The 25,183-nt window shown below is 30.4% G+C and overlaps 1 protein-coding gene across 1 annotated transcript in view; it reads left to right on the top strand.

The window, feature by feature from the left end:
• The window catches only part of LOC142332165 (uncharacterized), a 305,166-nt gene that overhangs the window by 10,810 nt on the left and 269,173 nt on the right, over positions 1-25,183 (top strand). The window contains exon 2 of the mRNA XM_075378440.1: positions 7,098-8,777. Coding sequence (XP_075234555.1) covers positions 7,320-8,777 — 1,458 coding nt within the window. The 5' untranslated portion in view covers positions 7,098-7,319. The remainder of the gene's footprint in view (positions 1-7,097; positions 8,778-25,183) is intronic.

Below are 25,183 nucleotides of genomic sequence, written 5' to 3'. Positions count from 1 at the left end.
CGTTTTTGCCTTCCACATATTTTCGATGAAAATTACAATCTTTAATAAAAAAAATATAAGGTTTTTACAAAAGTCATTCGACACGTTTTCCACCCGAGAATAAATCCAGAGATTACATCTTAACCGCACGTGAAAATATTGTACGACTCAAATCGACTTTTAATTTTGAAAGGATGCCATTATTTGATTCCCGACGACCGGATACACAGTTGAAATCCAATTAAAAAGTTACAACAAAACCATAATCTTTTCATAAAAAACACTTTTTCTTCATTCATTTTATAATTTTAAAAGTAACTAAGTATTTTTGAGCTTTTCATGCAAATGCGTTAACCACTTTTTTAATAATAAATTTAAAAAAAACGTTTTCATAAAAAATAATTTTTCGTTAAAAAAAGGCATTAAATTATCAGTAACTGGAAAAACGTTAGCTTAAAAAGATCCAAAATTTAAGAAGACAATGAGAAAAGATAAGTTATTAAGCAGTTAATAACGTACTGCTTTTTTTTTTACAAAAGTTTCAAACGAATGTAAAACGGATTAAGTTGAAAACTAATCTTAAAAACGTTTTCTTTCCATTTTCGGCTTTCATTAAAAAAATAAAAGAAGATTCAATAATGAAATGAAATTACACAGATAAGAAAAGCGATTGCAGAAATTACTAAGACCACTCTCTTTAATATCATTATGAAACGACTTATCCAGTTTCAACCTCATCAGTAAAAATGTAAGGCGACTGGTCTAACGTTAATCTAATACGACAACATTTTGTTCGACGTACAGAGAAATCAACGGTAATATAAGAATATAGAAGTATTATTAATATTTATTATTTTATATATATACATATATATAAGCCATATGCACACGGGTACCGAACTAATAATAATTTGAAAGTTAAATAACGGTAAAGATGATACGGTAACTGTTTACAGTTAATTTGAGTTTTAATATGTACGTAACTTTTCTAGGATATAACTGTTTAAATTAACAATATTATTGTTGAATTCCTCTAAACGTCAATTATTCAGTTGTAGGTGTATAAATTCCATTTTACAAAAAAAAATCAACCAAACCCATTCAAACTAAAAATAATATTTAGAATAAGAAAAAACAAAACAAAAAAAAATATTCATTATTCGATTTGTAAAGTTACATATTGTAAAAGAAATAATGTTTGAAGGTAAAATTTATTAAAATATACGGAGGGGAATCAGGAGATTTCTACAGGTAAAAATAAAGAAGATTGTTCATTATGTACACGGGTCCGGAAAAGTTTTTTCTCATTATAGCTTACGAAAAATTTAGACTTCATTCCTGCTACAAAGATAAAAAAAATCCCTTTTGGCACGCCGTAAGGCGCATGCAGATTTCTCCGGTGCTAAGAAGGGGATAAAAAAGATTTCCACCTTAAAGTTAACAAAAACTTCAATTTACTCAATACGACAACGGTTGCATGCGAAAGAAGTTTCACGTGTTTAGCATACGACAAGCCCCATCTTCTTACAATTCCAGCAATATTTTGGTCATCCCTTGCCATAAGGGTCGGTCATATCAATAATTGTTTTACACATAAGTTTTAGGTAGTGTTTAGAGGACTAACGACCGCTTTAAACCGATTCGATACTGTGCCTGCCAAGGAAGGTATGATTTTTTTTTTGTCTTCGAAACCGTTGGGCCAACGGTTGGTGATATCAAAAAACTTTACTTAGATAAGTTTTAGGCCCTTATCCAAAGAATAGTAGAAACTTTAAACTAATTCGATATTTTACTTAATAAGAAAGTTATAGTAATATTTTGTTTTTTCGAAAAAGCCTTCCCATTTCCACCCCCACGGTTCGATTTTGCCCATTAACGAACTCGACCGACGATTTCGGTCGTTATACATTATGTATAAATTTGAAAGTGATGGCGCAAAAATTACGGCAGGTATCATGTCAAAAGAAAGTGAAATATATATTTATATCTTTCACACGACTTAATTGTGGCGGCAGTAACGACCACTTTAAATACTTTTTACTTTGTTGTACGAATTAAAGGAAGTATTGTGATCGCAAAAAATTTCGGTTTTGAAATTTCAATAAAAATATCCATTTTGATCATCCGTGAATTCACGTTGACTATTTTTGGCATGACGTCTGTACGTACGCATGTTTGTATGTATCTCGCATAACTCAAAAACGATTAGCCGTAGAATGTTGAAATTTTGGATTTAGGACTGTTGTAACATCTAGTTGTGCACTTCCCTTTTTCATTGCAATCGACAACCAAAAGTGTCCAAAAAAGCCCAAAATATAAAAAAATTGGATTTTGGACTTTTTCTTAATAACTGTAGTAGGTAAGCATTCGTTAAGAGCTTTTCCACGATATACCATGCGGTACTTATTTTCATCGGTTTCAGAATTATAGCCAAATGAAATTTTAATTAATGAAATATTTTAAGTTAAATATATTTATTAATTAATAATTTAAACTCTCATTGTAAAAAAATATTAACGATGAATAATAATTCAATAATAACAAAAAAAGTATGAAAAAATATTAGAAGTTTTTAATGAAATAAAATTTGATGTAATTTTCATTTTCAAAAAAATTTGTTAATGGAATTTAATACAAGGAAGTCAATCATGTGTTGTCCACAGCAGATTTTTTAGAAAATTATTGTAAAATTCAATTTTTTTAGAGTTTGACGAGCAATAACTTAGTTGAATCACCGGTAAAGAAATAGTGTTTTGTAACAAAATATACTAAGTATTTAATTCTAAACAAATTTATTTAAGTAAACTCAAGCGGAACACAAGGAAGAGTTTAAGAAATTTAACCGTTACTAAAACGAAAACAGAAATAAACATGTAGGAAAGTACAAATATGCGATAAGTGTACGTCAATCACAGTATCCAAAAACATAAATTACGTCTGCATAATCTTCATATGAAAAATACAAAGGCATTTTTACACGACTCCCCAAAACGGAGTGAATGTTTTTAGGGTGTATGTATGTGTTTGTTTGTTCCACCGTAGCAGTTCAACGGCCTAACCGATTTAGATGTATGACCCCGTGTTAGAATAGTTACCTTTCCGGGAGTATCACAGGTTATATATATATATATATAATTATATGTAGTAGTGAAGGTTTGCCGGTTGAAGCTCAAACTTTAATGAATTGAATTAATGAACTGTGAACGGTGAGCCTGTATCACTATGTTAGCTGGGTTTGAACTGAACGATTCAAATGAATAAAATTACAAAAATAATAGAACTAAATTTTCGTTAAATAAAATATTAAATAAATTTAAAAAAAATTCTGTTTAATAATAACGGGCTTCCCGTGAGGATTGCGTGTGAGGCTGGAGTGGTGAGGTGATGCGAGCACCTCGTGAGAGGGTATAACGATCATCACCATCAACCGGTAACAAACGGGTACCTCTAGGGCGCTGTTTTGAGAGGTGCAATGGGGTGCTCTTATAATCTCTGCAAACAATCGTCCGATTTTCAACATTCAAACGGGATATTTGCCAGTATAATACAAAATCACGATGGAACCAAACCAGAACAAAAATTAACCGATATACTTAGAAAAATCGAGTAGCCTGCGCTACTCCGAGACAGGCTTGAGCCGGCGGGCTCTCACAAACGATCTTAGTAGTTTGATGACGGTACGAGTAGAGATAATGCTGTCGGCATCGGATCGAGGATCGAGATCACTATTGTCGAATTTCACGCTTTAGGGAGACAGGGCAAAGGAGAAAGGCGTATGTTGCCACTAATATTGTGCTGGGCTGTGACGTTGCATAAACTACAAATGAATACCTTAGATAGTACTGTCGTAGATCTGAGCACTCACATATTTGCCAAGGGCCAGGCCTACGTAGCAATGAGTCGCGTGAAACGATCGGATTGTTTTGCCATTAGTTAACTGGATCCCAGAATATTGTTGTGTGATTCGTACGATAAAAATTTTCTAAAAAAACCAAAAAAAACATGGCAATGTATTATCTAATTTTCAGGTTAAAAACCACATGAAACCCCTAATTTTAAGTTTCAAAGATGTCAGTAAGGTTTACTTTTAACCTTTAAAGTGGAAGTCGAGATGAAATCTTTAGCAAGCTATATCACGGAAACGAAGCGTTTCCGGAATTATACTTATATGAATTTTTTCTTTACTTTCATTAGTAGAACATATTTAACGAAATTCACTCCGTTTCATTCATCGTGGATTATTATTCATCCCTGAATAAAAATATACAAAATATGTTAAAAAACAATACTTATTTTAAGTAGCGCGCTAAAAAATTATTTCAAGAATTACGATAGAAATAAAACAAACTTAAAGTTTAACTTCTTGTATTAATTTTGTTAACATCTGCACATTAGCAGCACATAATGATGAAAAGTCGTGAAACAAATTTTAGAGACGTCACACTGTTCAGACAGTTATTAAAATTTGTCATCTAAAGTTTGGTCGTTAAATAATAAATAAATAAATCTTTAAATTAACAATATTTAATAAAATAAAATATTTAATTAGTCGCTTCACACGTGCGAATATAATAATTAACTCCATAGATATGTTATTTATACTACAATAAATGAATATAAATTTAATTAAATTAACAATATGTTAATGGAAACAATAATTTAATTAAAAAAAAAAAAAAAGTTTGTATTTTTAATTAAAACGGTAATTGTGATATTTTATTGCGAAACAAATTAATAATTACAGATAATAATTTATAATAAAATTAATAAGGATCCGCGTTTAATTCCATTATTAAAAGTGATATGTTTTTTCTTAATTATAAATTAATTTTTATAAATATCTTGCCTAAATTTAAGACGGATACAGACGATGTAGTTATGATTAAATAATTTTTTATCCGACGGTAACGGAATAATATAGTCAGTCGGCATCCCAGTCGCGACCGCCTTTACCGAAAAACATAACAGCACAAAAAAAAACGTTTTACAGAAAGTAATATGAAAAAATTGTATTATTTGTATCCGTATAATGTATTTGCAGCTAATTTATCTTTTATCATTGAAATTAAAAAATTATTCTGAATTTTCTTTAAAAACAATTCTACTAACTGTTTTGTAATCGGGTAAAACAATATTTATAGAATTATCCCGTTTACCTATTATTAATAAACGGGTAATAGTAGTTAACAATAATAAAATGTTAATATTATAAGAGATAACTACTGCTTAGTTTATATAAAACTACCCTATTAAGTGCAGGCGATGGAAAAATGTGTGTAACGCATTATTTTGAGAAAAATGGGGCACATTAATCTTTCAGTTTACGTTTCCTCTCCGCTCCTTATCTCTCTGATGAACTTAAAGTACCAAGGTATAAGAAAAATAAGACCGAGTCAAAGCTGCTTTCTCTGAAAATTGTATGTTTACTATTTAACGTTTATATATCGTATCGTAGAAAATAGTAATACTTCACCCTTATCGCTTATATAAGTTAACCGGCGATTTTTAGCGTCAGTAATATGAAGAAGTATTACCACCACAAAATGCTCTTCCCATTTTAGCTATTTCTGTCAATCAAGGAGACGTTAAAGTCTCGCTTAAAATTAAGAAATTAAGAATGAAAAGAGTTTTATATCGATCTATTAAAGTAATTTTTTACATTAATTCAAATATATTATTCCTTAAATTAATTTATGTTTAATTGCATTAAGAAATATTAAGACAAACGACGAATTAATTGAATTCTGAAAATTACATTATGCAAGTTCCACCGGTACTAGATACAAGAAACTTATAAGATTAATTTAGTATTACGCAATAAATGCAATAATAAAAGAACACCGTTCAAGCAGGGTGGTTTTGTTTAGTCACACGACCGGGTTCCACGAAAGTTTATACAATAATAAAAATAAAGGTGGCTCCATGTATATTAACGATCGAAAATCTGTGTAATTTCGGAGTTTTACGTAATAAAGTGATAAAAAAAATAACTACGGTAGGTAATATAAAATGACAAATCAATCTAAAAATTTATATCTGATGCTTTAATACCTATATTTACTAAAAGTAGTACATAATAGAGAAAACTTTATATATATATATATATATATATATATATATATATATATATATATACAAGAAAGGGCGAGAAATTAATGTATAAAAAGGACTCAAAAATCTTTCTTTCTCTGTCTATTTATGAAAAATAATTCTATTCGTTTACAACTATAAGCGTAACCTTACTTTAATAATATATTAAACATTCAATTACTTCACGCTCCTCCGACTTTCGCGTTACTTATGTTAGAAAGAATAGTATATCATTTTGATTTTAAAAAAATTATCATACAGAGTGTTAATAAAGTACGAAAACCCGCAAATAACTTTTCATTAATTAAACGTACAAAAAAAAATTTATCAGATGCTTCTACCAAAAAATGATCTATTATTTCGTATGACAACACCGCATTCTGAGCATCCATGGAGGAGACACTTTCGAATTTTTAGCGGAGAAGTTTAAATCTTAATCGACACAAAACAATTGTTATAAGTATATTGAAACAAAAAAAAATTTTGATCGAATAACTTCAAGCTATGACAACTCTAACCGAAATACGAGCAGCTGCCGTTTAATATTTGTACAGTCGGTTTCAAACACTTCGAGTAAGGAGGATTTGCTTAGTTTTATTTGATTTATTTTTTCACTACTTAGCAGTTATTTAAGTATTATTTGGATTTTAGAAACTAATTGTGTAAAACAGGCAATATTAGACGATTGCTATTTAGGTTAGAGTCGTAGTCCGATTTTTTACGTCGAACGTTTTGTTATTTAATCCCCTTTAAACTGATGTCACAATCGTATCCTCTCTATTTAAAAGAATTTATTTCTTGAATTGCTCCCAGTGAGGGCTCCCTGGGGGCTTGAAGTGCGGTGGCGTCATACTGAATACTGAAAAATATATCGTTTTAAGGTAAGAGCAATTAGCTAAATTTTATTTTTCTACGTTCAACGTTCCAAAAGCTATTTAAGGTTTCACGTACTTTGTTAGCACCAAATATATATTTTCTCTATTTAATATATAAATATAAAAATATATTTTAAAGGTTAATTTTTCCAGGAAAATATTCAATTTAATTTAATTATTATTAAAATAAAGTGAAAAACTTTAAAGTGACATTTTTTCTTAAGATCTGTTAAAAATGACAAAATACACTACGTTTTAAAAATATTTAAAATATATATATGCATAATTTTAAGCGTTGAGTTGCGATAATGTATTAAAAATACTGTACTTCTTTTTAAGTTAATGAACTAAATATATGATAATAGTAGTAATATAATGGATAAAGAAAATAATGTACATAGAATTCCAATAATAGTTTCGGCAAAAAAACTTTATAATAATAATAACAGTAACGAAGGAAATTTAAATGAAATAAACGAACAAAACTACATGAAAGAAAAGACTAATAGTAATAACGGTAAGGAAATAATTTATATAGAAACTCCTCACGCTGGAAGTGGAAGTATTTCTACAACGACCGAAGAGAGAGGAGGACAACACGTAGTTAAGATCCGCGTGAATCCAGCTTCTTCATCGTTAACCTCATCGTCGGTATCACCATTAAAAGAACAAGAATTAGAAAAACCGGTTCAAAGTTTCCCCAGTCCTTTAGAAATAAGAACGACCAGTAACACTAAAGTAAGCGGCTTAACCGAGCGCATAGATACCGTTCAGTCATCGTTAAACAGAGTACGAATTAACATCAAAAGTAACAGCGATTCTACGACGGCAACCCGGACGTCATCGATATTAAACGATATGGTACCGACACCGTTACCGCCCAACAGTTCATATTTATATTATAATAATCATCATCTTTATAATAATACTAACAATCATGGACAATCTAAAAAACTAGAAGAAAATCCCCATCTAAACGGAGAAGAATCGACACCGAACGACAGCGGTATTTGTAGCGATATCGATTCAACAGGCACGCCTTCACCGCTATTAAAAAATAAAAACGAGACGACAACAATAAATACGATGCCGTCATCCGCATCTACATCCTCGACATCATCATCGCAATCGTCATTAATGACAATAGATCATCGAAGAATAAGTAGTTTAACGAGTAGTGTCGCGGATATGGAAGACAGCGATGAAGATAGTTTAGATTCGATGACGATGATGAATTCTAATGATTTTGAAATAATAAATAACAATAACAATAATAAAACTAAAATAATAAAATTAACTAAAAAACAAAGTAATCGTCGATCGGAAGATATAAAAATAAATCGTAAAACGGAAAACGATATCGTTATAACAGAAAATAATAAGATAAAATCGTACGAAAAACAGCGAAAAGAAGTCGAAGAAGAACAGAATGTCGAAGAAGATCGCGATAAACATAATAATACACCGGTAATAGAAGAAAGAACGTACGAAGAACGACGCAACGATTGTGTATCTTCGATAATAATAAGTGATAATAATAAAAACAATAACAGTGAAAATTTTGATAGTTTTTATAAATTTCATTTAAACGAAAATAATTTTGATAATAATTTTAATGTAAATAATAATAATAAAAATAAAGTAATAAAAAACGGTAGTGTTGTTAATGAAGATGAATTAATGATGGTGGATTATTTTGCCGGATGTAAAAATTATAAAGACGGTGAAATATCTGAAACGTCTACGATAAAAAGTTCTAAAGGTACTATAAGAGGTGTTAAAAATCGTGTACGTGCTGGCATCGCTACCTTTTTGCAAATGCATGCGACTAAGGTAAGTCAAATTTTAATTATTATTATTAAATAATTACTATATTTCAAATTAACTTAATTTGTTTTTTCCGTAAAAAACTAAGCAAGAATAAGTTATGAATTCGACCCGTAAGTATTATTTTTTGAGGGGTACATTTAACCTTAAATCGACTAAATTATTTTCATGATTCTTTTGTTTTTTAATTTTGTGGAGAAAATTCTACCGCTAATCCTATATTAATATGTTCTTTCGGATTACTTAGGTAGAGAATTTGTTAAACGAAAAGTAATAAATACGATTACATGGACAACTTAATAATAATTATAAAATATTTTCAAAAAAGGAGACAATTCAACCGGTTTTCTTTTTAACGTACGTTCATACCTTACTTTTTACCACGTGAACCAGGATTAGATACATTTAAAAACAAATTTCTCTGGCGTTCTGTATATTTTTTTTATAAATCACTTAAATCTTTTTACTGAAAATTTTCATTAAATTGCCTACACACACGATTTTTTTTTAATCTTAATTCCTTATTTAGTCATAAATTATTATTAGGTAATGATATACAGTTTGTGATTCTGATGAAAGAATTTTTTCATAAATATATAAGAAAATAATTTGTAAAAGTTAAAGTGTATATATATAAACAATTATATATTTCTATAATTGGATAGTTTTGGTTCACGTTCGTTACTTCACTTTGTGTATTTGGAAACGACTTGTTTTCATACGAGCAGCGTTTTGTTAACCTTACCGAAATTCTTAATAAATAACACTTGAAAAAGGCAAAAATTAAAAATTAGTTTTAAAAAATTTGACAAAAAAAACGAAAAAATTGTACTTTAATTTCTTTTTATTATTTCAACCTTTAGATGTTAACTCTAAATTATGATTTAGTTTGATTTTTGGTTTTAATGTGGCGTGCAATTTAAATTAAAAAAAAAAAAAACACCAAAATTATTTATCTTTTTTCAATGTTTAAAGATATTTCAGGTTGAAATCAGTTTTTAGTGCAATTTAATTTTTTAAATTTGTTTTACTTACGTTCTTAAATAAACAACGAAGAAAAATACTTATTTAGGTATTCATACGTATAAAATAAATAAATAAAAATAAAATTTAAAAAAGTCGTATTCAGAAAATTATTTTATTGTAAAATTATTTGTTACATACATCAATAATCTGAAACCGAGTCGTAAAAATAGTTATACATGTTCTTACCTTAAAACACCTATTTTAGGCACAGGAAAGTTATACGCGTTCTGGATTACGATATATTTTCATTGTAGAACTATATTATTGTATGTTTGTTTTTCATTTACTATTATTCGCTTTTTTTTTTAATTGTACTTAAATTACGCAAAATCTTTGTATCCTATACTGTATTGTTTTCGAGCTGTGCACTAAGAGCGATACAAAAATCTAACATCCAACAAAAAAAATGGTATGTAAAAACAAAACGACATAAATATTTTATTAATTTACCGACTTTTAACTTACCGAATAATTACGGGTATTACGACTGTCCACTCGGTCATTTTCCTTTTACCCTTTCACTGCCTACCACTTTATTATTAATCTACCGTAAATTAACTCGTTATTATCTGAAAAATATGTTATATTTATAATTTACCCGAAGAAAATTATTTTGATATTGAAATCCCCGGTGTTCGGAGATCCCACCGCTTCCTTGTCAATATTTATAATTTCACTAATATTTCTGTCAATTTTTTGTACTGTAAGGTGATATGTTCGACTGAATTAGTGTCGCGGATCTAGTTTTTGAAAAAAAGTGAACGAGGCATGATTTTGGACGGTGGGAAATTTACTAGCCGCAAGACGAAAGACTAAAACGATATTCGGATTATTTGATCGATACATATATGTCGAAAAATGCAGCGTTCCTACTAACGATACGGGCCAGTTTCTCAGCAAGATTAGAAAAATCGACTGCCAAGAATCATTTCACTTACGATTTAACGGAAAGTCCACCGTTGTTTAAATAGTTTTGTTAATATTTTTTTACAATTTCAAACACATACGCTTACATCAAATTGAAAAATATAAACAAACCTGTTACGAAACCTATGACCAAGTCGAAATGATTTCTTAAAAATCGTAAGTAAATATGCAAAGGTATTCTTCAATAATTAAATATTGATAATTAATAACAATTCAATAATTAAATTTGAAACTTAAATTTTATAAGTAAAATTTTACGATTTTAATGAATCGTTTGTATTCTTATAATTTAGTATTATCAGATTTGCGTTTCTTTTTTAATTAGCGTTTTCGTATTATTACAAAATTACCTAAGTTTGCATTAAGTCGGGTAAACGGTACGCAGATCCTCTTTTATAAACAGCTCTAGTCTAGAGTGTAATGATTTTTACATCCAGGAATTCGGTGCGCGATTAGGGGCTGCCGATAGTCACTACCAATAAAATAAACTATTCAGTACTAATCCGTTAATCGGGACTTAGTCGCTCGATAAGAATCCACAACAAGCAGTTCATAAGTTTCAACAGATACAATTAACTACATTAAACCGCTAAATAGAATTTAGATTTCAATTCACTTCTTATTGTAAAATAAAATATTTTTTTTTATAAAATTCATTTATTTAAAAGTAATAAAGTGGATTTCTCGCTAGCAAATAAATAGACGATTAAATTACAATCAAATTATATTTTCTAACGTTTTACTTATAAGCTACATTTACTTTATTTTTTCCAATTAAAATTTAAAAACCATTAATGACTTTCTTAATTCCTACTTTCATGTATAACAGTAAATATAAATGAATCAACGACAAAACAGAAAATGTGTTAATTTAAAAAAAAATTGTATCCACAAAAATGAATGAATCGTACAATAAAATAAAAAATAAAATGCAGCAAATAGTAAAAAGTATAAATATAAAATTCTTAGTTGTATAAAATAATAAACTCTGTACCAATCGTATTATTACTTATCTTTAAATTTAATTTTGTTTTGAAAAACTTCAAACAGAAGAAAAATTTATAATCTATTTAGAAAACACACCGACAGGAAAGAAAAAGCTAATTTTTGAGACGTTATCATTTGATAGAAAAAAAGATTAAACGTTCTTTTTTGCGTTAGTGTCGAATTAACTGAAAAGAATTACGGAAAAATAAGCATAAAAAGAACTCCTTCTTGTTGTGTACATTTTCGAAAAACAGAACTGAAAAAGGGGAGGTTTTTCAAATGTTTTTCTGTTAATGTAATTTTAACGTTCAAAATCATCGTTAAAATATTAGGCGACCTATTATTAATTAAGTTATGTTTAAAAACAAAGTTTTTCACTCGGCTTTTAAAAAATGTAATGACCTTTTTGGTGTTAATTTGGCAGCCATTTAAATAAAAGTAAATTACTACATCGATTATCGACAAATTTGTATTATATTTGGATTTTAACAGTGCATTCAATAAACTGCAAAGGCCAACTTAAACTCCACGTCTGTTCCCAAACTAGAAAAAACAAATAAAATAAAATATTTTGACATCGAATAGACCCTCACCTTTTGCGCACAATTTGTGCAAAAGAATTAAACACTTAATTCTTAACTCCACTAAAACAGTATCGCTAAAATTATATGTTTTACGTATGTCCAGTCAATATTGCACTATGGAAAACGTTCACGCGGCGAGGCAAGAAACGTGCACTTTAATAAAGCTCACTCTCTTCAAAAGCAGCCTTAAATAGGCCCAGACGTTACTATACAGCTGACCTATTCCGGGAATTTAACCTGTTAACAATGAGAATTCTACGTCAAAATCATTGTTTTATCTATTAAGAAAAATATAAACCTCTTTAATACCGGTCTATTATAACCTTATATAATTTTCCCGAAAGTACCTATCGGTCTGCAGAAGACATTTCACGTATATTTCCGTATAAATGTTATTCCTGCTAAATTTATGTATAGAAGAGCGAACAAAAAACTTCTTAAAGAAATAGAGGAGTGGATGTTGACAAATAATGTGAACGAATCGCTAATCTAAACGTGTTTTTGCATCCTGTCTAAATGATACACGATTAGTTATTTTCTAATCCGATGTTAGTTACGTTTTGGTTTGGTATATAAAGTCGTATAACGGTGCTAATCCAAACTAAGCAAGGCAAATTTCTTAAGGGTAAATTTATAATTGTAATTATATTCATAATATAATATACTAAGATTATTTTTTACTATTTTACATCGTTACGAAATAATGTTAACAACAAAACAGATATAACAATAGAAGTGTACGACAATATAAATATTATTTACATCATCTTCATATTGTCTTGTACCTTCTTGATCTAGGATGTTGAATTTTAATGAACGGGTGTTCATTTGTTGTAGTATAATATTAAATTTTTTTTATTCTTTCGTCGTTTGTAAAATAATATATTTAAATTTTAATCGACCTCAAACTTTAACAAATAAATTTATGTCTGTAAGAACTTTTGGTTGCTACAATTTATTTTAAAAAATAGTATAAATTTTCATATTCCCTTTTCATAAAATGATTCGAAGTTACGCACAGGTTATGCTGTATTTGCTAATTACATATTATACTTATTTTTTTGTTCAAGGGAAATAAAGGTTTAATTCATTCATTTTTCACAAAATTTTGCGTATTAATAATATTATTGCTGTAAGTATCTTTTTTAATTTCGTAATCGTAAGTAAACATCAGGTGAAAAAAAGGGATGTAAAGTAAACAAAAATTTCCGTTACAACCGTAAAACAATCTCAGTAGTTAAAGTAGATTCACATTAACTAACAACATAATTAAGAAAATTTATCTGCATAGCTGTTCCGTTATGGATCGATGTGGAGTCGCTTAGGTTCTTTTCTAATAGAAAGTCGAAATTGCCAGCAGTTTTAATGGAAATTCCTATTCTTTTTAAAATTATTTTTCGACCTAATTCTTAAATGAAATTATAATCTCATACCGTCATAGTATTGTTAAATACTACTGTTTACAAAAAAAATTCTTTTCTGGAGTCTATTGGAATGTCTTTTTCTTTAATGTTCTCCATATTGAAACAAACAATAGGGGAAAAATATCAGCGCCTTTATCGAATAAACTATTCTCCGATATTTTAATAATTAAACTACAAATACTAACGTAACCCAATTTTTTAAACATATTTAAAAAGCTGTTATTTATTTATTACTTTTTTTAAATTTTTTAACAAAGTTATGGAAAATTAAAAATTTACAGAAAAATAAGTGGTAAATTTTACGCAAACATTTTCTCAATTACTATTTTAATTATTTTTATTTTTGGAATAAATTCTTAAATAGGGAATAAAATCTCAACGATAAGTTGGGGAAAAACAATGTTTAAATCGGTATAAAACTTCATTTTTAAAAGAAGCGGTTCATATCCGATCTGAACGCATCTTAGAACACGTTATTAACAACACTGCAACCTGATTTTCATTGGAAACGTTGCCGATAATAAATTATCACCGAAAAGCCTTTGAAGAAAAAGATTCATCGATTTCAAAATACGAGTAGTTTGTAATTTATAATAAACTATTATCACGTTACGTTATTTTTGTCCAACGAACTTTTCCGATCCCATAATAAAAACGTTGACAGCACAGTTGCAGGAATTCCTCGTCACACGGCTTTTTTCTGATGCACGACTTACACCCGCAATTTAATTTAAAATACGTCAGTGCTACACTAGCGCTTCTTGTGATGACAGAGGGTATTACTGACGCAGTACACCCACTTAGTTTAGAGAATTTTTTGGGGGTGCGATTTTGCAAATATTATTTTTTAATCGTTAATAATGCGCCTAAGAAAAATAAGACCTTAATCAGGCGAAATGTTGAGATACTGAGGGTGAGCTTGCTCTACAGTCTCACCCCCTTTATCGTTTAAGTTAAAAATTTAACGGCATCAGTGCCCCGTATATAGAAATAATCTAACCAAGTTTGGTCAAAATCGGTCCAAACCGATATCAAATTTGGTCATACGGATATCCGGAAACTTTCCATCCGCTTTTTTTGTGTCTAACGTCAAGATCCGATGAGAACTGCATATTCCCAAATTGGACCGATTACAGTACTTTCCTTTCTACGGTAAAAAGGATGGTGTGTGGGTTTGTTTGTTGTTTATGCCTACATTTTTATTTTAGCTGCTATTATCGTAGAGCGGAAATCGTTCGAACGATTTATACTTCTTTATACGAACGATTTATCTAAAATTATATTTGTGATTTGGGGATAAAAAAGAAAACATTGAGGTTTGAGCTGTGTTAAAAAATCACAACTCAAGAAACGACTAAAAATGTTCAAGATTATGAAATTTTGTGTTGTAAATTTTTTGTTGCGTTAGTAGGCTTAATTTTGTTACAATCGGCACAAACATGTTAAAAAAATCACGTGTAATGAAACGTAAACCGTGAAACGCTTTTTTCCTAGTTATTAATTATTTCTATTTTGTACGTTCCGATTAAGGATTTTTTGAAGTTTTCCTTGAAACTGCCAAGCAAATAATTGAAAAATTCCATTTCTTACCGGTAGAGTTTTACTATTCCCTATTCTATTCCCGAGGTGATATATAATGTTTAATTCATACAAAAATTTGAATAAAATATTTATTTTCTATTAATTCATGGAAACCCGGATTTAAATTTATTCTATGCGGTAACCGAAAGAAATTAAATTGTATAGATGATGCAAAACGTGTAATATATCTTTAATAAATCTTGTAAAGTGAATATATACAAGTAAAGCGTAGAAGACTGTAAACTATATTTTGAAAAAGAAATCGTGGAATCATTGGAATTTCCGTATCAAAATTTAATACGATGAGTCACAGTTAAAAAATTACAGAAATGTTTTCATCAGCGATAAAAAAAACTGCGTAATTATAATTTAAACAAGCATATACAGCAATACTTTTCCTACGGTTATATTAAATAATTACATTACAATTTAATTTTATTTGAAATTGAAACGTTAAGTTTTTATAAAAGGGAAATATTTTCTTTCTCAATACCCCGGAAAATAATAACAGTGACACCTATATATTACAGGTAGAATATAATAACGATAATAAAAAAATATGATACTCGTTCAAAATAAGTTTAAAAAAAAATTCGAATAATCTCTAACGGAACTGAGTATAAAAAGAAGTGAGGTAATTTACAGTTACAAGACATATTATTGCTATTGTTATTATTATAATTATTAGTATTATTGCATATGAGTAAGTTATATATTCATTATGATTCAAGCAATGGTAAAGAAAAGAAGCGAGTTCAGACTATTACAATTTCTTGATAGGAAATTGCACATAACTTATTATAAGCATTAGACACACACACACACACACAAAATAGTTTTTTCCATAGAGTACATTATACGAAGCTTTCAATGTTAGCAGTCTTACATGCAGTGTAGTCTATCTTATATGTAGTACTCGTTAAGTTCTACAGTTATACATAATTAGACATTTTACATAACGGAATTAATAATCTACTTATAGAATTAGATAGTAATAATATTATACAACCTTCGGTAAAGTCATAGGTCAAAAGTAATCAAATTACAAAGCTTAATTTCTTCCTGAATACATATTGTAATGTAACGTTAATGAAATTTTGGTTCCCGCAAGTAACATTTTTTTCGAACGATGGTTTTCCTCGAATCCTCAAATGTTTTTGCCCCGAGTAGTTTTCTGAAATTTTCTTTCTCCTTTTCACCAAATAATATTTTAATTAAAAGTAATTTTTAATTAGCAGTACTTTTTTCAAAGGAAGAAGTAGTTTATTGAATATTCTATTATTTCCCGAATCGTTCTTATCGATTAAACGAAATATATTTTACGTTTTAAAATTCTTTGACATTATAAAACACACGTCATTTGATAAATAAAAGTTCATTTAAAAGTTTAAATCGATCAAAATTTACTTTAAAAACTACGAATCTGGCGCTCTATGAATAGCTGAAAAGAAATGTATGTGCGAAGTTTTAGTAAGATGAAAAACAACTTATTTAATATTATTCGCGATAAAGGAAAAATAGTATGTCTTCTTTTGTTTTGTTTCGAATTCATCCGACTATAGGTACATTAGATCAATGTATTATTGCGTGCGTTGTTTTTTTTTCATTTTTCAATATATTTTCATTCCTTCACAGTATTCTTCCTTTCTTCCCACATCTTGGATCCCCTTTCGGCCGAGACGTTTTCTTGAAAACTTAAGTCTTCCTTTTTCAGTGTCGTTCTGATTTTTTGTCTGTCTGCGATCGACACTGTCTTGTCTTGAGCGTGTTTGAACCGGTTTTCTTGGTTCTTCTGTTCATGAAGAAGTTGGAGATCTGTTTAGTCGGTCCGTTAAGATTCATCTTTTTGATGCGGTAATACAAGCCGATTCTCCTTTTCCTTATCGTGAACGAGAGTTATTAGATTTTTATGTAATTTTTTGTTCGGTATCGGCTTAGTTTCGTCATTTTGATGATTCGAGGATTTCTCTGTTCAAATTTTCATATTTTGTTGTTCACCGTTTAGCGTTAGCTTTTTCTGCCGAATCAGAGTTTCTAGGTTTTATTACTATTTTGTAGGGTCTTAGTTTGGAATTCGACGAAAGTGGCTTTATGTTGTAGGTGTTTTTGGCACGCGGAATGCTAGTTTCATCTTTGGTTTTTTTCCATCGATTTCTTTTCAGACGCATTCCAGCTTATCCATCCTCCTAGATACTTAAAGCGGTCAACAGCTTCAATCGTGTGTTTGTTTATATCACGATACTGTCGGCCATTTTCTATGTTGGTCGTTGTTTGGGTTTTTTCAAAGGAATTCTTCAACTCGACTTGGCCGTTTGAGTTTGCAATTCCCGGATCTGCTGTATTGGCTTCTTTTCAGATCTTGGCCGATATAAAGACTAGGCCTTTATTACTCAGATTATTTTTCACACCTTTTGTTCCTATTCTGATTCCGCTTATTTCATTTAGTCTTCGGTTCTACTTCCTCCGTCATTTACATTTATTATCGTTATTTTTGAAATCAAAATTACATAAAAAAAGTTTTAAAATTAATTAGAAAATCTTTTTCTTTTCTTGTCAATCCTATGATCGGTTTGCAGCTGATCTCCATACATCACGATTCTCCACAAGTCCATTCTACTCCGTGTAAGTTCCACGATCTGTATCACCCATAACCTGATAGAAGTACCTTAGTCTTGGCGTACCTTTAGCGTTTATTGTTTTAATTAATCTATCGCGTCTTAACAAACGACCAACCCATTTGTCTCTTCTTTGCTAAAACATTTAACACACAAGGCTTCGCTACATCGACCCTCCCTTCATCGGACACTCTATTCACCCGTCCGACTTTAATCAATCTGCGACAGCACCGCATTTCAAAAGCTTTGGCCCTCCTTACCTCTTCAACCTCCACTGTTCACGTCTCAGTTATTTTTTTTTTTATAAACTGCAGTAGAAATAAATTGAATTCTAAATATAAGTATTTTTTTAAACAGGTTAATTTAATCGAAATTTATACGTCACTTAATTTTCCATCGCTACAAAGTGATAGTGTGAGCAGAAAATTATGCGATGTGCTACCAGGAGAAAATAAGCAAAAAACTGAATCCAAAGCTGCTAGCCGCATTACACCTTTAGGGTTTAATTGAAAGTGCATTAACTCACTTCCTAACAATTTATTTATTCTCATTATTAAGTAATTAGGCTACATTTACTAGACTCGATTACAGTTACTAATGGAGAACTCTCAAATTTGTAGCGTGTGAAATATGCCAAACCTGACCGGATTCTAACTCAAAATTTTACGTTCAGAATACAGAAAATGCCATTTTGCCATACTGATCGGTAAAAAAACAAAATAAAAAAATCAAGGATTTTATTTCATTTCATTTTATTTTATTCCTCAATTATTTTTCTTTTAATCTACAAGATTTCATTTCATTTTTGGAAATTTTCTTTAAAAAAAGGAGAAAAACTATATACTTTTTTAAAATTATTTTTAACATAAAACAAACTCACGCCAGAGAGTATTTTATATAATTTTGATCAACTTTTATCCGTTTTTCCATCAACGGTTACCGCTCATTTTTCAGGTAATATACTTTTTTTTCAGGTAATGTATTTATTCCGTAATTTAGTTTAAAATATAATTTCTGATGGTTACCTTCGGATTAATAAAGATAATTTTAAGAAAAAAATATTATCCTATACACTATTTTTTTCACACACAACATGCGCGCGCGCAAACACACACGTTTTATAATACAATATATAAAACATTTAGCTCTGCTTTCTGCTCCCTCTGTCAAAGTTTTACTAAAATTTCTAGGGTACAAATCGAGGGGTAAATTAATATTACAAATTAATAAATCTAATGGTATCGAGTGATAAATAATACTTTGAAATTAAATCGATTAAGACTATTGTAAATAAAATATTTATAAAGAAAGTTAGGAAATATTCAATTCAAATGATTAGTACAACTTTTTCCCGAAAGAAAAATATTCATAACGATATACCACAAACAAAGAGAGAGAAATAGAAAAACAGGAGTGAAGAAAGATCAGGAAAGATTGAGGAATGAGAGAAAGAATGGGTTTGACGCAAAATTCTTAAGGTAAAAACACAATTTTATAAAGGGAATCAATTCCGATCAAAAGTTTTTACTGAACTTTTTCGCAAATATTTAATAATTAAATCAATAATCAACTTTACCTTAATAAAGAATTTGGATTTTATTGAACTTTTTGTCTTTACAGAAATACTACACTTTGGCCATTAAATTTAATTTAAAATTCAATAAAATACCAACAATCATATTAAGAGTATTTGCTTTTTAAAAATAGTTTTTTATTTAATAGTTTTTTCGATGAAAATTATAAGTTTTTAATAAAAAAAAAAACTTCTTTTTTGACAAACTTATACAAAGAATTAAAACCTACTTTTTTCCTACTAATAAAAAAAAAATCACTACAAAAGAAACTAACCGCTTTACAATGAAGTTTTTTATAATGAAATACCCCTGATAAAGTGAAGTGTTTCCCTCGATAAATCTGCACTTTAAAATTGTTTCGATGAAAGTTATAACCTTTATGTGGCGTATTTAAAAAAAAAAAAACCGGGAACCTAACGAAACCTTTTGCCGAGCGTAATTTAATTTTAGATTACCCAATGAAGCGGGAGTGGTAGTATAATTGACTGTTATGTTTCTTTACGGTTTTTAATCGATATCATAAAAGTCTCACTTGTGTTTGTGACACTGAACGTTAAAAAAAGCACACGAAATTGAACTTCTTTCATTTGTTTGTTACAAAAAGCTAGTAATCATTAAAGTTATTTGAATAATGAAGAGAACTGATGTTGTTAGTAACGATGAACTTCTGTAGAAGTACATCAGATATATTGTTTATATATATATTTATTTATTATTAAAAAATATGAAATGATGAAAACATCAAAAACAGACTGTACAAACCAATCTCTACTTTTAGCTTCACCCAGAAAAAGAACTGTCTTTCACAGATGTATAAACTAAAAAGATATTTTTTTCAAATATTGTAGTTTTTTTTTTACTTTTATTTATTTAGTACTTTTATTTAACAAATAGTTTAATACAAAATGATGAAACATTAGCTAATATCCAATATTACATTATTTTACGGTAAATAATTCTATTATTATTTCGTTTTATTTTTGAGAATATTTATTTTATATCTTATAGTATATTTGGAAAGTTGCTGTGCAGTGTGCTTTAGAATTACGTGATGCATTACGTTTTTTCGGCGTTAAAAAGTTTCCGACTACTCCTGTTCCTCACCGCGATGCATTTTGAACCCTTATCGGACATTTTCGGGCAAAAGGCTCTGTTAAAGACGCTGATCGAAGTGAAAGTCACAAACTAAACGAACAGATGTCGCTTGATATTTCGGACGCTACGGCCGAAAGCCCATCAAAGTCGACGCGTAAGTAGCACAGCAACAACATTAATATCGTATATTAAGCTGTAAGAAAAGAACTGAAACATTTCCCTTACAAAGTAATGCGTGTTCAAAAACTGAATCCTGCAGATCGATCAACGCTTTAAAATACGTTTTATAGATAAAAATTACAGTAGGTATTACTTGATATTACGTTTTTTACAGATGAAGCGTATTTAATCTGGGAGTGTATTCACAAAATACGACTGGTCGACAACTAACCCCCATGATCGCAAGAACGATCTTTGCACGAAGCGAAAATTGGAGACCGGGTCGATGGGAGTAGAACGCACACTGCGGGTCTAATCTTTTTTGAAAATACACTTAATAGTGATCGTTACTGTGCTATTTTATCAAACTTCATTAGTCGGTTAACAGAATCGGAAATCGATCACAGTCGGTTACAATTCGACAATCGATTAACAATTGAAATGCGCATCCAGTATTTTCTTTTTTTGTACATAGTTAAAAAGTAAAACGAAAAACAACATGGATAGCAATAAAAACATTCTCTAAAAGGAATCGCAATTATTAATTCGATATTTACCGGAATTCTGTTATTAAAGTATAGTAATAAAGCGTTATAGTATATGTGGGTCAAATTGCACGTAAATAATTTGTCGAGGTCATGTGGAACATTCTCTTGTACGGTTAATCACGTAACTGTTTCCAGTTTCAGTTTTCTTTTTCAAAACAGAAAATTTAATCTTTTAATTTGATATATTTTATGATATAATACATTTTTAATTTGTATAAACACAAAATTCTTGTACTTTCGTATTACAATAAAATAAATTGCAATTTTAATTCCTAAACAATATACGTTACAGTAACAAATATTTTCAACTATATTTTGATACACTATTTATTTGATGTAAATAAGTCGAATAAAAAATAATTTAAAAAAATTTAATTAAAAATCTCTCCCGTTGAGACTTACCGTTTGCAAAAATAATTAAAAGATAAAAATCCAAACTGCAGAAATATTGAGGCATTTAAATAACAACAATAACTTATTCCTTTAAAACGTAAAATAAAAACTGGACTGTTTGTGTGTAAAATGCGCAAGATGATTTTATTTAAATATAATATTTTTTTTGATTATTTAATTCAATGATTCTAAATAAAGCGCGCGCGCATACCGTATTTCATTCCCGCAGGTGTGACGGTACTAGCAGCATTTTAAATATTTTTTTTACATTTTAAATATTGTTCATTTATTTAATTCTACCGTTCACCTGTGACTTCACAACATAGCAGACGACCGAGCAGCGTACGTCAGAGCTACACTAGCGCTCCTTTTGGTGAGAGGGAGTACTATCGAGGCATTATACCCACTTACCCGCTAGTTTAGAAACTTGTTTGGGGTGGGGTGTAACATTTTTGTTGGATATATTATTTTCTAATTATTAATCAACGTGCCTAAGTAAAAAAAGACCTTAGTTAGGCAAAATATCGAGATACTGAGGGTGACCTTGCTCTGCAGCTTCAGCCCATTTACCTTTTAAGTAAAAAATTTAACGGCATCAATGCCCCATATATAGAAATAATCTGACAAAGTTTGGTCAAAGTCGGTTTACTAGTTCTGGACATATAAGTTGGGAAACACCGAACACATTCGCGTACATGCGAACACTTTCTTCCGGTTTTTGTGTGTTTTGGGTTCCTTAGGTATAAAACGTCAAGATCCGGTGAAAACCGCATGTGGCCAAATTGGACCGATTATAGTACTTTCCCTTCTAAAGCTATAGCGCTAAACGGGAAAGTAAAAGAAAAAATACACATACTCCGGTGTTAACAAAGTACGGCATTCTTTAAAACTTTTAAAGTTTTTAAACCAAAAAAAAAAGAAATTTAGTAAATCCTCCTATTTCAAAAATACCTAGTTTTCGTTAAGACATCAGGAAACTCTAAGCCCCCAGGGTGGGAGAAACTCAAGAATTTTCAACGGAAAAAGTAAGGTTATATAATCTTAAGAGGCACTGAAAAATGTCATGAAGAACGAAGAGGTCTTCGGAGGAAGAAGAGGGAGAAGAAAAAGGAAGACCAACCACTCGCCTCAACATCACGGACTGGAGTCCGGAACAGAGCCCAGCAGAGATGCGTCCTGAAGGGCAGCCATACCAGAAGCGGATGAAGAGCTTCTACACAACCTCTCCTATTTCAAAACTTACAGTAAGACAAAATAACCCAGCAATTGCGACTCCTCCGGAAAAGGGGACGCATTGCTCCCTCCTTATAGCTAGTGCCCCGTTGTGGCGTATTCCTGCTAGCCTATTAAAGAGTTAGCACCGAAAGGACTTCAGTGGACGGTCTGAAGGGGAATTACGTCGGGAGGACAGGCTTTATAAGCCTAGCCTTCCGCGGTCGGCCCATGAAATGGGTTCGATAACGCTGGTTTAACAACGGATTGGAATGCAATTAAATCCGTCTTAAATTCACTAAATTAATAATAAACAAAACTTGAAAAACTAGATCCGAGATTAAAAATAACCCTTTTAAAAAAAACAAGCCCGATTAGAATGATCCAGCAGCAAGGGACTCTGTCCAGGTTCTGCGATGGAGTAGGGAGTAATAAACTCCTGCCAACTTTGCATTCCATTCCATTCCAAAAATGTCACGCTAGACAACCCTAACCGAAACGAACATGGCATCCATTTCATATTTTACATAACCGATTTTAAAAGTGGCCAATAATTTATCCCAGTTAGGGGTGGTTTCATTCCCAAAATTAGATAGTATTGAAAAAGGAGCATGTACAAAATATTATTTTATTGTGTTAACTGATAAAAAGATATATAATAGTTTCCGTATTTTATCAACTTCCGGTATATATATATATATATATGTAAATACATAAAATATGTGTAAAGATGAATTTATGAGATAATTTAATTAAATTTTAATGTTAGCATATTAAAAAATGTTCATTTCATTATTTCAACTATATTTAACCTCTATAATCGAACGTCGGTGACGCGACACAGAATTCTCTTAAGACTTTCGTCTTGAATGTAATTACAGCAAATTTATACTGTAAAAATGTATTTTTTTCAATTCATCTCTAAACTAATTCTTTATTCCTTAACACAGAAAAAATATCTATAACAGTTCCCTGATTTTATTTAATTAACTTATTTATTTATTTTCTCTGTTCGTCAAATCGCGTTATTCAAGCTTATACCGGCTATATTGTATAAGTAATTCACTACTGAAAATCAGAAGCATATCCGTAATTAATTATTTTACGAATTTTCCTCAAAACCGTTTTATCAATTAAATTTACTTGTATGCAACGGATAAAAACAAATTAAAAAAGAGCAACATAACCTTGTTTAATAAGGATAGAGAAATAATCGGTATATTGGAGACCTATTCCACGATGTATCCTATCAACAGATCAATATTCTCCGACTGTAACCTACAGTATATTATTTTATATTACAAGTTACGCTGTAACATGTTTGCTATGTTTAAGTTCTTTATCAACCCTCTACTTACAATTCATTAATAGTTGCAGAAATCTTGTGTTGCTCATTTTCACCGCACAACCGAACTACTTAAGCGGTTATTATAACTCAGATTGTCCTAATATTTTTCATAAGTTCTACATTCCTTATCTTTTTACAAAACATTTCTTCAAAATTTCAAGGATCACTTTCGTACCGCTGAGAACGATTAACCGCATCCCCGGTAATATCAAACCTTTCAGAAGAACAGACTACTAAACGACACGTGTAGATAGATATAACCCTTGCTTGGAAAAAAATTTAGCTCTGTTCATCCACCGAAATTCCCAGTTATAAGTATAAGGTTAAGATAAGATTAGCGTAACCATCCGAAGGGCGTGCAAAACATCATCCGATGGGGGCTTCGTCGGTCGTATTTTCCGCGGGCGTATTTTCGGATCCGACGCAGGTTATGGGAGGTTCCTTTCCTTCCTTACAGTGATCATCCGGCTCCAGCCGACAACCGCATCGAGGAAGAACCGTTCCGCCGATGAGCATCAACCGTACGGTAAACTAAGACCGCCCCATACACGGATTAGGAGTTCCGATAGGTCTCTGAAGGCTCAGGAAACGATTTCAGGATCGAGTTTGAAACGATAAGATCTTGAGGAGGACGGACAGGACGGTTTTGTTAGCTGAAAAAATCGAAAAAAAAATTCACCTGGTACGGTCAAGCGAGACGAACGGAGGAAAGTAGCATACCTTGGACGTCCGTCTGGTCGCACATTCCAGCTAGACGAACGAAGAGAGATCGTCCCTGTGAAAATTGGGTGGAAGCGATGGATAGGAGAGGCCTAGTAGAAGATGTGTTTCATGGAGGAAAATGGCATTTTGGTGTGGCGGTAAATGGCCTTGTGTTGTAAACGAAAGAATAATAAATAAGATTAATAATTACTTTTGTCCCCATAACGTTTCTACGTC

This window comes from Lycorma delicatula, chromosome 11 (assembly GCF_047948215.1).
Source record: "Lycorma delicatula isolate Av1 chromosome 11, ASM4794821v1, whole genome shotgun sequence".
Classification (NCBI taxonomy): domain Eukaryota; kingdom Metazoa; phylum Arthropoda; class Insecta; order Hemiptera; family Fulgoridae; genus Lycorma; species Lycorma delicatula.
This window is presented reverse-complemented; position numbering and strand designations above follow the sequence as displayed.